The following is an 11,943-nucleotide window of genomic DNA, read 5'->3' on the forward strand; positions in this document are numbered from 1 at the left end:
GACAAGAAACCCCACTAGATTCAAGAAACCAAACCGCCTTGTGTCTTCCCCCAGCGCATTTTAGGAAAAACCATGCAGGACCCACTAACCTGCGCCGTCGTCTACCCCTGTAAAATCCATCTTGGGGACATCTATCTTCCATGCACCAACCGAACACAAGGAGAGGAAATATATAATATTAATTTTATTTTTTTTTATCAATTTTTTAAAAATAACAGAAAACTATAAATGTACAAATACAAAAAACAAGACCCATAAAATAATTAAAATCTTTCTCTCCGTTTGTTTCTCTCTCCGTTCGTTTGTTTCTCTCTCCTCATAGCATCTCTAGCAGAGAAAAAGGAAAACGAAGAGAGAGAGTGCCATGGTTTCAACGAGGCGAAGTGGATCTCTCTCCGGAAACAACAGCAAGCGATCGTCGTCTTCCGAGGACAAGCCCCCGTCGCCGAAACGACAGAAGGTTCTTCGTCGTTGGAAAAATCGGATTTTTGTTCTGTTCTTTGGGTTTATTTTTGGGGGAGGGTCAAAGATTGGGTTTTTGGGGGGTGGTGGTGGAATTTTGAGATTTAGGGTTTTGATTGGGTTCGATTTCGCAGGCGGATAATGGAAGTGCTTCGGACAAAGCGACTCCCGGGGTGGAGAACTCGAAGGAGCTGTGTACGCCTCCGCCGGCGGCGGCTGCCGATCCCGGAGAATGTGGTCCCGACGATTCTCCGCCCGCCGGAGACGGCGTGACTTCTGGAAAGACCGAGGCTACTGCGCCAGATGTGGCGGTGGCCGCGCCGATCGCGGAAGGTGGGTTCTTGGCGCGCCGACTTTTCATTTCTGTGTTTGTAATTTGTGAATTTTGGGTTTTGAGCTACTGTTTTGCTTGAATTTGGGTTGTGGGGTTCGGGTTCTGGTTGAAATTTGAAGTCTTGGAAATGTTGGTTTGGTGGTTTATGAAGGGTCTTCACCGGTGGTGGAAAAGCAGCGGAGGAGTTCACTCTCTTCCTGGAGTTTCTATCAGAAGCAGAGTCCGAGTTTGGATACGCCTTGGTGCAAGCTTTTGTCACAGTCTGCACTGGTAGTTCTTGTTTATATATTTTTTTAACTATAATACAAAGTTGAATAATTTGAACTTCTTGGGTGATTTTCGACTGAACTACTCTTTTGGTGTTTTGCTTCGGTTTTTTTTTGTTTTTGTTTTTGTGGCGCATTTTAATCCTCTTTGTTTTCAACTGCAGAATGTAAATATTTCTATTAGCGCAATGACTTTCACAATTGGTGCAAACAGACAGTGCAATTTTGCTCTGAAGGATCACACCATTAGTGGGGTTCTGTGCAAGATCAAGCGCACGCAGGTATACTTTGAGAACCCTGCGTATAATATTCTGTTGGTACTTTGGTGCGTCTGCGCCCAGAGGCTCGCAGACGGCAGAAGCTTTCATACCTGTTACTAAGTTGTGGTCAGACTATTTTTGTGGAACTGAGATATGGAGCGACCTACTTGGGTGTTGTTGGGTGTTTTTTTATATTTTAAACTTAATTAAAATGTGTACGTGACCTCTCGTTGTTTCTGATCAGCGCGAGGGCGGTGCTGTAGCAATTCTTGAAAGTACGGGAAGCAAGGGATCAGTGCAAGTAAATGGGACAAATGTCAAGAAAGGCAACAGTTGCGCGCTTAACCCTGGTGATGAAGTTGTCTTTGGTTCGGTGGGCAACCATGCTTATGTATCCTTCTCTTTCCTGGGTTGCTTACTTATCTGTTCCTTTTTTTTTTTTTTTTAATATTCTAAACTTAACTTCTGGGTAGCACTTGCGTCACTTTCACTCACTTTTATAACTTACTAGGCCTGTATAAGTTTGTGTCTATATGAATACTTTCCTTAAATTTTATCACCATAGATTTTTCAGCTACTGCTGACTGAGGCTGCAGTTAAGGGTGCAGAGGTTCAAGGCAGTATTGGAAAATTTTTGCATCTTGAAAGGAGGGCAGGAGATCCTTCAGCTGTGGCTGGGGCTTCCATACTGGCTTCTCTTAGCGCGAGGGCAGAACAATCGCGATGGAAGTCCGCAGCTCAGACCACCAGTAAAGTTCACCCCGGTGCTGAGGTACCAGCTCAGTCTGTCATTGAAGATGGTACAGAAGTTGAGCTTGATGGCCTAGAAAGCAGCTCAACTCCAGACAGAGTGACTGACAAAGCTGAAGATATCAGAGCAATAGACAAGATTCTTACTCCAGACTGCAACCCCGATTCTAGCATAGAGGCAGGCAATGTAAAACTCTCTGGGATGAATGATTTGCTAAGGCCTTTATTGAGGATGTTAGCTCGATCACCTAGTTATAAACTAAAATTGAGCAAAGGTATCTGTAAACAGGTATTGGAAGAAAGAAACGAGTGGACGAGGGATTCGCAATCAGCATCAACGTCAGGCATGTCTCTTCGGTGTGTTGCATTTAAAGAAGGCCTTCATGCAGGAATTCTTGATGGCAAAAGCATAGATGTCTCCTTTGATAACTTCCCATACTATTTGAGGTATTACTTTTTTTTTTTTTGATAAACAAGACATGTTTGTTTATTTATTAGAATGGCCGTGTAATATCTGCTTTGTGACGTTTATTAGTTTGATGTATACAATATAAGCTGTGTTGACAATACTGTTGTTGAAGTATTCGAGCCCAGACAATGAATCGTTTCTTTTGTTCTTCTTAAAGAACAATCATAATTTTGTACTCTCTTAGGTTTAGGTATTCATCCCCATTTATCTTTGCATCTATAAATTAGAATCTAGATATGAATATGTGAATCTACCTTTCTCTTTTGGCGGTACTTTGCTTTCTGTTCCCAACTATTTCTTTTATCATCTAATAATTTATAACGCTCAAATCTCTCTTATACTTGGAGAGATTTGTAGGGATGTGAATCAGCCAAGTGGATCATATTGAATAAAAACAATGTGGTTCTTTTCTTTGTCAATTTTTTTGGTTGACACTGCAAAATGTGAACCCAATTTTTTGGTTCACTCTCTAGTCATGCTTTTATGTGTTACGTAGCTTCAGTGTATGATTTTCGTTAGTGGTTGTGGTAATTATGAAAATGATACTTCTAAGTGATATAGTTACCATTCTGACATGCCTTTTCTTTTGCTATTGATTATTACACCGTGTGATTGTTAAATTCAAAGATGTACTTGTCATTGAGTTCATGTTATTCTCTTATTTCAGTGAGAATACGAAGAAAGTCTTGATTGCAGCCTCATTTATACACTTGAAACATAAAGAGCATGTGAAGTATACTTCAGAGCTTACAGCTGTGAACCCTCGCATTTTGCTCTCTGGTCCTTCAGGTGTGGATATAACAAATTAAATTTAAAATAAGGCATTTATGATACATAGGTTTTGTTCCCGCAGTTGAGAATGTTTGTTTCTGAATGCCTTTTCTAGGGTCTGAGATATATCAGGAGATGTTGGCAAAGGCTCTTGCGCAGTATTTTGGGGCTAAGTTGCTCATATTTGATAGCCACTCTTTTTTGGGTGTAAGATAAACAAAACCTCCTTGACATTCACTCAACTTCTTCTTTGTAGTATACTTCCTTCTTGTGGTATGGAGACTAATTTAATCATTTTGTTTTTGTTCCATGGCGTATAAATTTTAATACTTTTGCTACTCGTCTTACCAATATTCTATTTTTGACTTCTTTTTTTTTTATTATACTTTCCATAGCTAATTAGTGGGAATTATCAATAACAAATGTTCAATAGGGTTTATCATCAAAGGAAGCTGAGCTGATCAAGGATGGATTGAATGCAGAAAAACTCTGCAGCTTGACCAAACAAAGTCCTGCACTGCCAGACTTGGCTAAGAACAATGATCTGTCAGCTTCTGAAACAGAGGCACCAGGATCATCAAATGCACCTTTGAATGACATGGAATCCCAACCAAAGATGGAGACTGACACCCTCCCCTCTTCCTCAGGGACATCGAAGAATTACTTGTTTAAAATAGGTCTGCCACTTTGCAGGACTTTCAGTTGCTCTTTTTCAATTTAAAAGTTTGCTTTTTTTTTTTTTAATTTTGTTTTAAAATTTATTTGTATATAATTTGGCGTGATTTCTTATAAACTACAATGTGCAGGTGACAGAGTAAGATTTAGTGCTTCATCTTCTGTTGCCTTGTATACTACATCATCTTCTTCACGGTATATTTCTTATAAACAGTTCAGTAGGGCTATTTTTTTTTTAGTTTTCATTTAACTGATACTTTTGTCTTCTGATGATATGCGTTAATTAAAACTGAACTCGATTCCTCTATCTATAAATTTCCTACTGTACTGATGTAATGTTTTAAGTTTGAGCTGTATATCACACAATTTTGATTAAGAGTAGATTCATCTACCAGTTGTTTAATTGATCTGATCCTGGCAATTTTGAAACCGTTTGGTCTGTATCCTGTTGTTTTTTTACTGTAAGAGGTGCATAAAACTTGTAGCGTATGATGAATTTTGGGTTTTGTTCCTTGGGATATTGTTATTCTCTTATATCAGTTGGTTGTTACTTTTTTTGGAATATTTACTGTTAATAATAGTGGAATGTAAATTTTGTAATGTATTCTGAAATCACTATTTCTTCTCTATGTAATTATGTAAGCTTCTAACATGCATTTACATGAGCATCGGTTACAACTGAGTATACTATTGTATCATGTTATCAGAGTGTAAACTTTGGTTGTCCCTATTATAAAGGCGGTCCACCTATGATATTGCACTAACGCTGGTACATATGCTATGCCACTGGTTATGCAGGGGCCCAGTGAGCGGAATGCGCGGAGAGGTTGTGCTGCTTTTTGAGGAAAATCCTTTTTCAAAAGTCGGTGTAAAGTTTGATAAACCAATACCTGATGGTGTTGATCTGGGGGGTCTATGTAAAGGCAATGGGTACTTCTGCAATGGTATGTATTTGCAGTTGTAGTTTTGCCTTCCTTAAGTTGACACACACATGCACACATATATATTCGAAACCTTGCTTATCCCCTCTTCTTGTAGTCTCTGATCTTCGATTGGAAACCCCGGGCACAGAAGATTTGGACAAATTACTTATCAACACATTGTTTGAGGTGGCATATCTTCCATCATAGACTGATTTTCCTTTTTTCTTTTGGTTTAACTGTATCATCTTCTTATGAGTTTTTATCTTCTCTTAAAGGCTGTACTAAGTGAGAGCAGAAATTCCCCTTTCATTTTGTTCATGAAAGATGCTGAGAAGTCCCTGGTGGGAAATTCCGATTCATTTTCCACATTCAGAGCCAGACTCGATAAGCTTCCAGATAATGTGGTTGTAATTGGTTCTCATACTCAAACTGACAGTCGCAAGGAGAAGGTAATATTTATGTTGGTTTTGCATATATTTTGTGTGCAATTTGCTCTTTAATCCTATATCACAATAACACATTGTGAGAATGTAATATAATCTTATAGCATACTTGAAAGGAAAAAAATGGAACATTGGAAAGGAATTTGAAATGTACAAGCCTAGCCATAGCATCATGCTTATGTATTTATCTCCGAAAGATACGTGATTCAGTGATCATGGAGAAGAAATGAATATTTAGATGCTGGATTTGTGCAAGTGTAAATACTCTTTAGAACCGCTTTCGAAGTTCTTTTATGATGTATAGAACCATCCTTCCCTATGTTTTAGACAATGCCATCCACAACATGTTTTGCTACCATTTCTTAGCCACTCTAGATAATGTCTCCCCTGCTGAAGCCCAATATTTTGAGCCAGTAATAGATATAAAGTAACACAACTGATACCGATTAACTCAATGGCATTAGGTGTAACCATGGTATATGGATTAGGTGGTAAAAACTGGTGGCAGTTAAATTGTTAGAAAGCAGGGGAAGCCTGTATAAATAAAACTGGTTGAAGTCAAGTATTATGTGCTTAAAATTGAATGCTTATTTTGCTGCTTCTTTGAACATCACCCATTCTTTCAGTCGCACCCTGGCGGTTTGCTTTTCACAAAGTTTGGCAGCAATCAAACTGCTCTTCTTGACTTGGCTTTCCCGGTAATGTTCATACACCTCTAACATGTGCATTTGCTTATGTCTTTCATTTCCCCCTTTTCTTTTAATCCTTTTGCATAGCAGCTTAGTTGAATTATCTCTGCCTTAAAATTTTGGTATTTCTGGATGGTGGCCTTTTGCTGTTTTGAGTGTGGATTATTTGTGATTACAGGATAGTTTTGGAAGACTACATGAGAGAGGGAAAGAAGTTCCCAAGGCGACAAAACTTCTGACTAAACTCTTTCCCAATAAAGTTACCATTCATATGCCGCAGGTTTGTATATTGCTTCCTGTTACATATAGGTTTCTTTTTTCCTATTTGTGGGGCTTTCCTTATTATGCTATGGACATTGCAGGATGAAGTACTTCTTACCTCGTGGAAGCAACAATTGGATCGAGACGTTGAAACCCTAAAAATGAAGGGAAACTTGAATCACTTGCGTACTGTGAGTTTTTTTTTTTTTTTTTTTTTTTGTGGCTGCACAAAGTTTTTTCTTATCATATATCTGGACTTTTTCCTTGGACACTGTGTAGTTAGGTCCATTTTTGTGATAGTTTGGGAATTCAGTTGCTTTATCTTTTTCTAGCTTGAAGAAATCATATGATGATATTCAAATCATTGTTTTGGAGGTTAAAATGTGAATTCTTGGGCAGTTTTCTGTGCATGCCCTTTTCTGGACACATATACCATGAGTTTGGGATGGTAACCCCATATACCTTGTGCCAACCTTACTGGTACCTGGAATGCTTCATCCCAAAACAATATAATTCAAGACAGAAAATTTAAGCAGTCAATCTATTGTAAGGGTGGATTTTGTAAATCGTATTTGTCCTTTCAAGCTGAAAGGTTTTGGTTACTGGTCAAGTGTGGCTGAACCTGCTTACATATGAGTCCAAATGCAATTACCTGGGATCTGACAACTATACTGTTAGTGCTGAGATCTTGCAAATTTGTTGTTTAATTCTGTTGTGGTAGTTTAACGTTGTACTTTGATTGTATATCCTTTGACCTTTAACGTTATTTACAAACCATAATGGTTAGTGGTCCAGCACTTCTTTGCTAAATGTGTTCAAATGCCATGAAGATCTTAAATAAAGTTAACATGAATTAAACAATTAACATTATTTATCCAAAGGAAAAGTGAAAACTCTGACAGAAGAAAAACAATTTCATTGATCCAAACTTACATGCTGCCGCCTTAAGTTATTTTTTATTTTTGCTCATTGAAGTGTATGATTACTGCTGGTGAGTTTCAAAATGATAATCAAGGTGCATTTTTCTATATATAGGTTCTGGGTCGATGTGGACTGGAATGTGAAGGACTTGGGACACTATGCATCAAGGATCAAACACTTACAAACGAAAGTATGCTCTTTTCATGATACATCAAGATGCCATTAGCTGCTCATGGTTCTGTACTTTTTGTGTTATCTTTTGTGACTTATGTATTATCTCATCTGTTGCAGGTTCAGACAAGATAGTTGGATGGGCTTTAAACCATCATTTAATGCAGAATCCTGAAGCTGATCCAGAAACAAAAGTTGTTCTGTCTGCGGAGAGGTAATTAACAGATTATTTATTGCCATCTTCGTGAATAATTGTTAGCTGAAATATCAGTTATTGGATGGATATTACACAGTAATGCCATGTTGCAATTCTGGCAGCATCCAGTACGGACTTGAAATTTTACAGGCTCTCCAGAATGAAACGAAGAGTTTGAAGTCACTTAAGGTAGGTATCCGACTTTTGTTTCTCCAACTTGTATGATCACTTTTTTTTTTTATCTTTTTTTTTTAGGGGAGTTATCCCTTGATCTCAATTTGCTCTTCCTTCTTCATGTAAGGTAGAACTCTATGTTAATCGTCATAGTGATTTTTTGGTTGAAATCAGGATGTTGTTACGGAAAATGAATTTGAGAAAAGGCTTTTAGCTGATGTTATTCCACCTAGTGACATTGGAGTTACATTTGATGATATTGGCGCCCTTGAGAATGTGAAGGATACATTGAAGGAGTTGGTGATGCTTCCCTTACAAAGGCCAGAGCTTTTCTGCAAGGGGCAATTGACCAAGGTAAAATGTTTTGTCTGCATTGAGAGAAAATATACTTTTTTATTTGATTTCTCTGAACATTGTATGGCTGGTTTATGCATGTGAGTTTTAATGTTGATTATATAGTTCTGATATCTCTCATCTCCACCTTAGTGTTCATGAAGTGCTAGTTATCATCTATGAACTTGTTTATTTTTCAGTACTACGTTGGCACATGATCAAATATAAGTATTGTAGCCCTATGGTGACGAGTGTATATGATCGTGATTTTATGTCCTCTCTATGCAGCCTTGCAAGGGTATCCTTTTATTTGGTCCCCCTGGAACAGGCAAGACAATGCTTGCAAAGGCTGTGGCTACGGAAGCTGGTGCAAACTTTATCAATATATCCATGTCGAGCATCACATCAAAGGTTGGCAATTTGGATAGTTTGACTATGGTCTAATTTTAGAAGTTGATTGCATCTCACAATTTTAAGTAATGTCTTCTTCGGTGCAGTGGTTTGGTGAGGGTGAGAAATATGTGAAAGCTGTTTTTTCGCTGGCCAGTAAAATTGCGCCTAGTGTTGTGTTCGTAGATGAAGTAAGGTTCTTTTAGTTCTCAAGGAATTTACCTATTTTGGGTTGTTTTCCTTTAATTGACTTCTCACATTATTTGAGCTTGTAATAGGTGGACAGTATGTTGGGCCGACGGGAAAATCCAGGTGAGCATGAGGCAATGCGTAAGATGAAGAATGAATTCATGGTAAATTGGGATGGTTTACGAACAAAAGAAGCAGAGCGAGTTCTTGTACTGGCAGCCACTAATAGGCCTTTTGACCTTGATGAGGCTGTCATTCGAAGACTGCCGCGCAGGTAAGTATCATGTCCAAATCGAAACAATAGCACCTTATATATGAGTACACATTCTCCCACTTCTTGTGTTTGCCCCATCAACTGACACATTTCTTGCCTTCTTTTTTTATTAAATGATGTCAAGTTATTTATAATTAGCCTTCTGCAGGTTGATGGTAAATTTGCCAGATGCTCCAAATAGGGCAAAAATATTGAAAGTCATACTGGCAAAAGAGGACTTGTCTCCCACTGTTGATTTTGATGCGATTGCAAGCATGACGGATGGGTATTCAGGAAGTGACCTCAAGGTGATTAATTTAATATTATTCATTTTGATAGTTGAAGCTTTCGTTAAATCTATGATTCTATATCAATAATTGTTATTATGTTGCAGAATCTTTGTGTAACTGCCGCACATCGTCCAATTAAAGAGATTTTGGAGAAGGAAAAAAAGGTTCGTATTTTGTTTCTTTGGCATTAGAGCAAACTTGTCATTAGATTTTGTCTTAGTTGTTGATGATGTGTGTCCAAGTTTTCTTTATTTTCTTGTGCAATGTTAGGCAGTCACTTTAAGCGACTGCTGATGGTAGACCCACTTGGATCAATTTATGTGTCCTAGATTTCCAAACAAATTTGAAATTGCCAACTCTCATCTTTCCAGTTTTACTCCGCTATTACCAGCATTAGAAGTCATCGTTTATATCATCTCTCTCTCTCTCTCTCTCTCTCTCTCTCTCTCTTTCTCTTGAAAACAAAGAACTGATTTTCCATGGTGAGGACCAAAATAAAACAAAGAGACATCTCTACATTGTTTTTCTAAACAAAGAAACTCCTTTTTTTTTTTTGGTCGACAGAAAGCCCAATTTTATTTTATCATTTTTCAGGTTCAACTTTGAAACTAGTTATTTTGATTTTCTTTCTGTTGATTTATTTCATTTTGAATCCAAGTTCCAAAATCCCCTTAAAACCTGGGGTAAATCAGGGACATCTTTTATTCTTATGTGTCGGTGACAGCTATGGCTCCATAAACCACCTCCCTTCCAATGGCCGTGGCTCTATCAAAATAACAAATTTGGTTTGAATCACATCAGTGATAGACTGATTTGTTTGATGTAGGAGAAAAAAATTTAAGGAGATGAAAATGACATTAAATCCTGGTAGAGGGGTAAAAAGGACGAGGAATCAGTTATTGAATTTCAATTTATCTTGAGAGTTTTGAAAGACGCGTAGTTTGCTTCTAACGAGACTATCCATAGCAGTCGATACATTTACATTGCTCTATTTTTTTTGCGGGGTCAAGTAGCCAGTTGATATGTAGAGAAGGTATGATCTAATACGTTCTACTGATGACAGGAGCATGCTGTAGCCGTAGCGGAAGGTAAACCCGTTCCAGCTTTGAGTGGCAGTGCTGATATACGGCCTCTGAACATGGATGACTTCAAAGATGCTCACGAACGGGTAAGATGCAGCCTCAATTTCCATTCCGTGTCTCTCCTCCCGCAGTATTGTGCTTTTGTTTTCTAAACTTGGTTTGTGGAAACAGGTATGCGCTAGTGTTTCATCGGAATCCGTGAACATGACCGAGCTTTTACAATGGAACGAACTCTATGGCGAAGGGGGCTCAAGAAGAAAGAAGGCCCTTAGCTACTTCATGTGAAGGCATGTGCTGTAGAAAAAGGGTTTTTCTCCTTTTCCTTGTCAAATTTTTTATTTTCTTTTACAATTTTCCCTCCCATAAATTTCTGCAGTTCTCGTAGAGCCCGAAGTAAATTTTTGCCTCCATCTTAGTTAGGGCTGTGTGGAGAATCATCTTGTCTGTAAAATGAGATTCAGTTTATCAAGCTGCTTTTCTTGCCCCTTTAGTTCGACGGTGGCGGGCACAAGGGAAGCAAAAGCCTTCTAAAGAGAAGCGGCTTTGGCTTCACCACTTGTGTTTTGTTCCCCATCCTCTTGCTGTCGGCGTTGAGAATGTGTCTGTTAATTCCAGTTCAAAGACGGAATGACCGTATGTGCATATAGTCATTTTTTGTTGCGCTCGTCGGAATTGAACGATAAGCAGTTAGTAACCATTGACATTTTCTGTAACCATTGTTTTTTTTTTCCGGGTCTCTCGTCGCACGTTAGTTAAATTACTTTACTGCATTATTTTTCTCCAGATTTGTCATAATTTTAGTGTTGAATGTTGTTGGATTAGCATAAGCTTGTTCGCGTTCGCTAATCGAACCTCGCTTTGCTTGCTGTTTTAACTGGAACTGCACCACTAGCATGAAAATTTACCGGTAGGAAAAGCTATGAAGGAGAAGTTGCTCCGGGAGTAGCAGCAGCCAAGCAATATCCTTGCGTATGTGATGTCGGGTGTCTGAAATCAAGAGTCCAGTTCGTAATATTACGTGGATTCCAATGATCTTCATTCCCAATTAGGCTTTTTAGTCAAAATGGTATCTGAAAATGACATACTTTTTCATTTTGGTATATGAAAATCACAAAAGTAGCCTCAATTTTTGTCAAATCATTGCGGCCAATTGTTTATTATATTGTGGTAGTTTTGTCATTTTAGACCTTATTTAACAGAGATTTTTCACATAAGGACCAAATGATGAACGATGCACAAACTTAGGAAATACTTCTACCGGTTTCAAATCTTAAGAACCAAAGGAAGGAGTTATACTCATCTCAATGATCATTTTGACTTGATTAAAATTACGATTACAAATAAATAAACTATGTCACATAAATTGTGATTAGTCTTAGTTGGGCTTATGCCACCAATTTCACCGGAGCACAATAAAAAAAAAACCCATGCTTACGATTTCGACACAAAAAAAAGAAAGAAAAAAAAAGTTACTTTCTGCATAACATTTACAGTCCGTACAAATAAAAAGATTAACCTAAAGAGTTTTTTTAACTTTAATCCTTCAAGAAGATTGAAATTTAAAATAAACCTGGTGTTATATTATATATTGATTATAATCCCTTGATGTGTCTTTAATTCAAAATAATCAATGTGCATTTT

At 37.9% G+C, this 11,943-nt stretch overlaps 1 protein-coding gene across 5 annotated transcripts; it reads left to right on the forward strand.

Annotated features, from left to right (window-relative positions):
- The first annotated feature begins 256 nt into the window (after positions 1 to 256).
- LOC126599666 (uncharacterized) lies at positions 257 to 11,015 on the forward strand. Of its 5 annotated transcripts, none has more exons than XM_050266080.1 (28): positions 258 to 460; positions 597 to 795; positions 948 to 1,066; positions 1,227 to 1,343; positions 1,567 to 1,713; positions 1,888 to 2,519; positions 3,209 to 3,330; positions 3,428 to 3,519; positions 3,746 to 3,989; positions 4,119 to 4,182; positions 4,786 to 4,931; positions 5,026 to 5,096; positions 5,186 to 5,359; positions 5,980 to 6,051; positions 6,221 to 6,322; positions 6,405 to 6,494; positions 7,339 to 7,414; positions 7,516 to 7,609; positions 7,714 to 7,780; positions 7,940 to 8,119; positions 8,387 to 8,509; positions 8,596 to 8,679; positions 8,767 to 8,951; positions 9,100 to 9,238; positions 9,325 to 9,384; positions 10,284 to 10,388; positions 10,474 to 10,589; positions 10,679 to 11,015. In XM_050266080.1, exons 1-27 carry the CDS (start codon positions 365 to 367, stop codon positions 10,585 to 10,587), a joined length of 3,714 nt encoding a protein of 1,237 aa, XP_050122037.1. In that variant the 5' UTR covers positions 258 to 364; the 3' UTR covers positions 10,588 to 10,589; positions 10,679 to 11,015. The 5 variants fall into 5 exon arrangements, 4 of the variants coding, with proteins under 4 accessions (XP_050122037.1, XP_050122038.1, XP_050122039.1 ...); XM_050266081.1 differs by having other exon boundaries at positions 1,888 to 2,259; positions 2,362 to 2,519; positions 10,474 to 11,015; XM_050266082.1 differs by having other exon boundaries at positions 1,888 to 2,250; positions 2,362 to 2,519; positions 10,474 to 11,015.
- The last annotated feature ends 928 nt before the right edge of the window (positions 11,016 to 11,943 follow it).

Source organism: Malus sylvestris, chromosome 14, assembly GCF_916048215.2.
Source record: "Malus sylvestris chromosome 14, drMalSylv7.2, whole genome shotgun sequence".
NCBI classification, from domain to species: Eukaryota; Viridiplantae; Streptophyta; class Magnoliopsida; order Rosales; family Rosaceae; genus Malus; species Malus sylvestris.

Excerpts from the sequence above, each read along its gene's own strand:
- LOC126599666 (XM_050266079.1), top strand. The coding sequence starts at position 365 with ATGGTTTCAACGAGGCGAAGTGGATCTCTCTCCGGAAACAACAGCAAG. Across the intron at positions 1,714-1,887 it reads CGGTGGGCAACCATGCTTAT|ATTTTTCAGCTACTGCTGAC; the intron begins GTATCCTTCTCT and ends TTATCACCATAG. Across the intron at positions 5,360-5,979 it reads CTGACAGTCGCAAGGAGAAG|TCGCACCCTGGCGGTTTGCT; the intron begins GTAATATTTATG and ends CCATTCTTTCAG.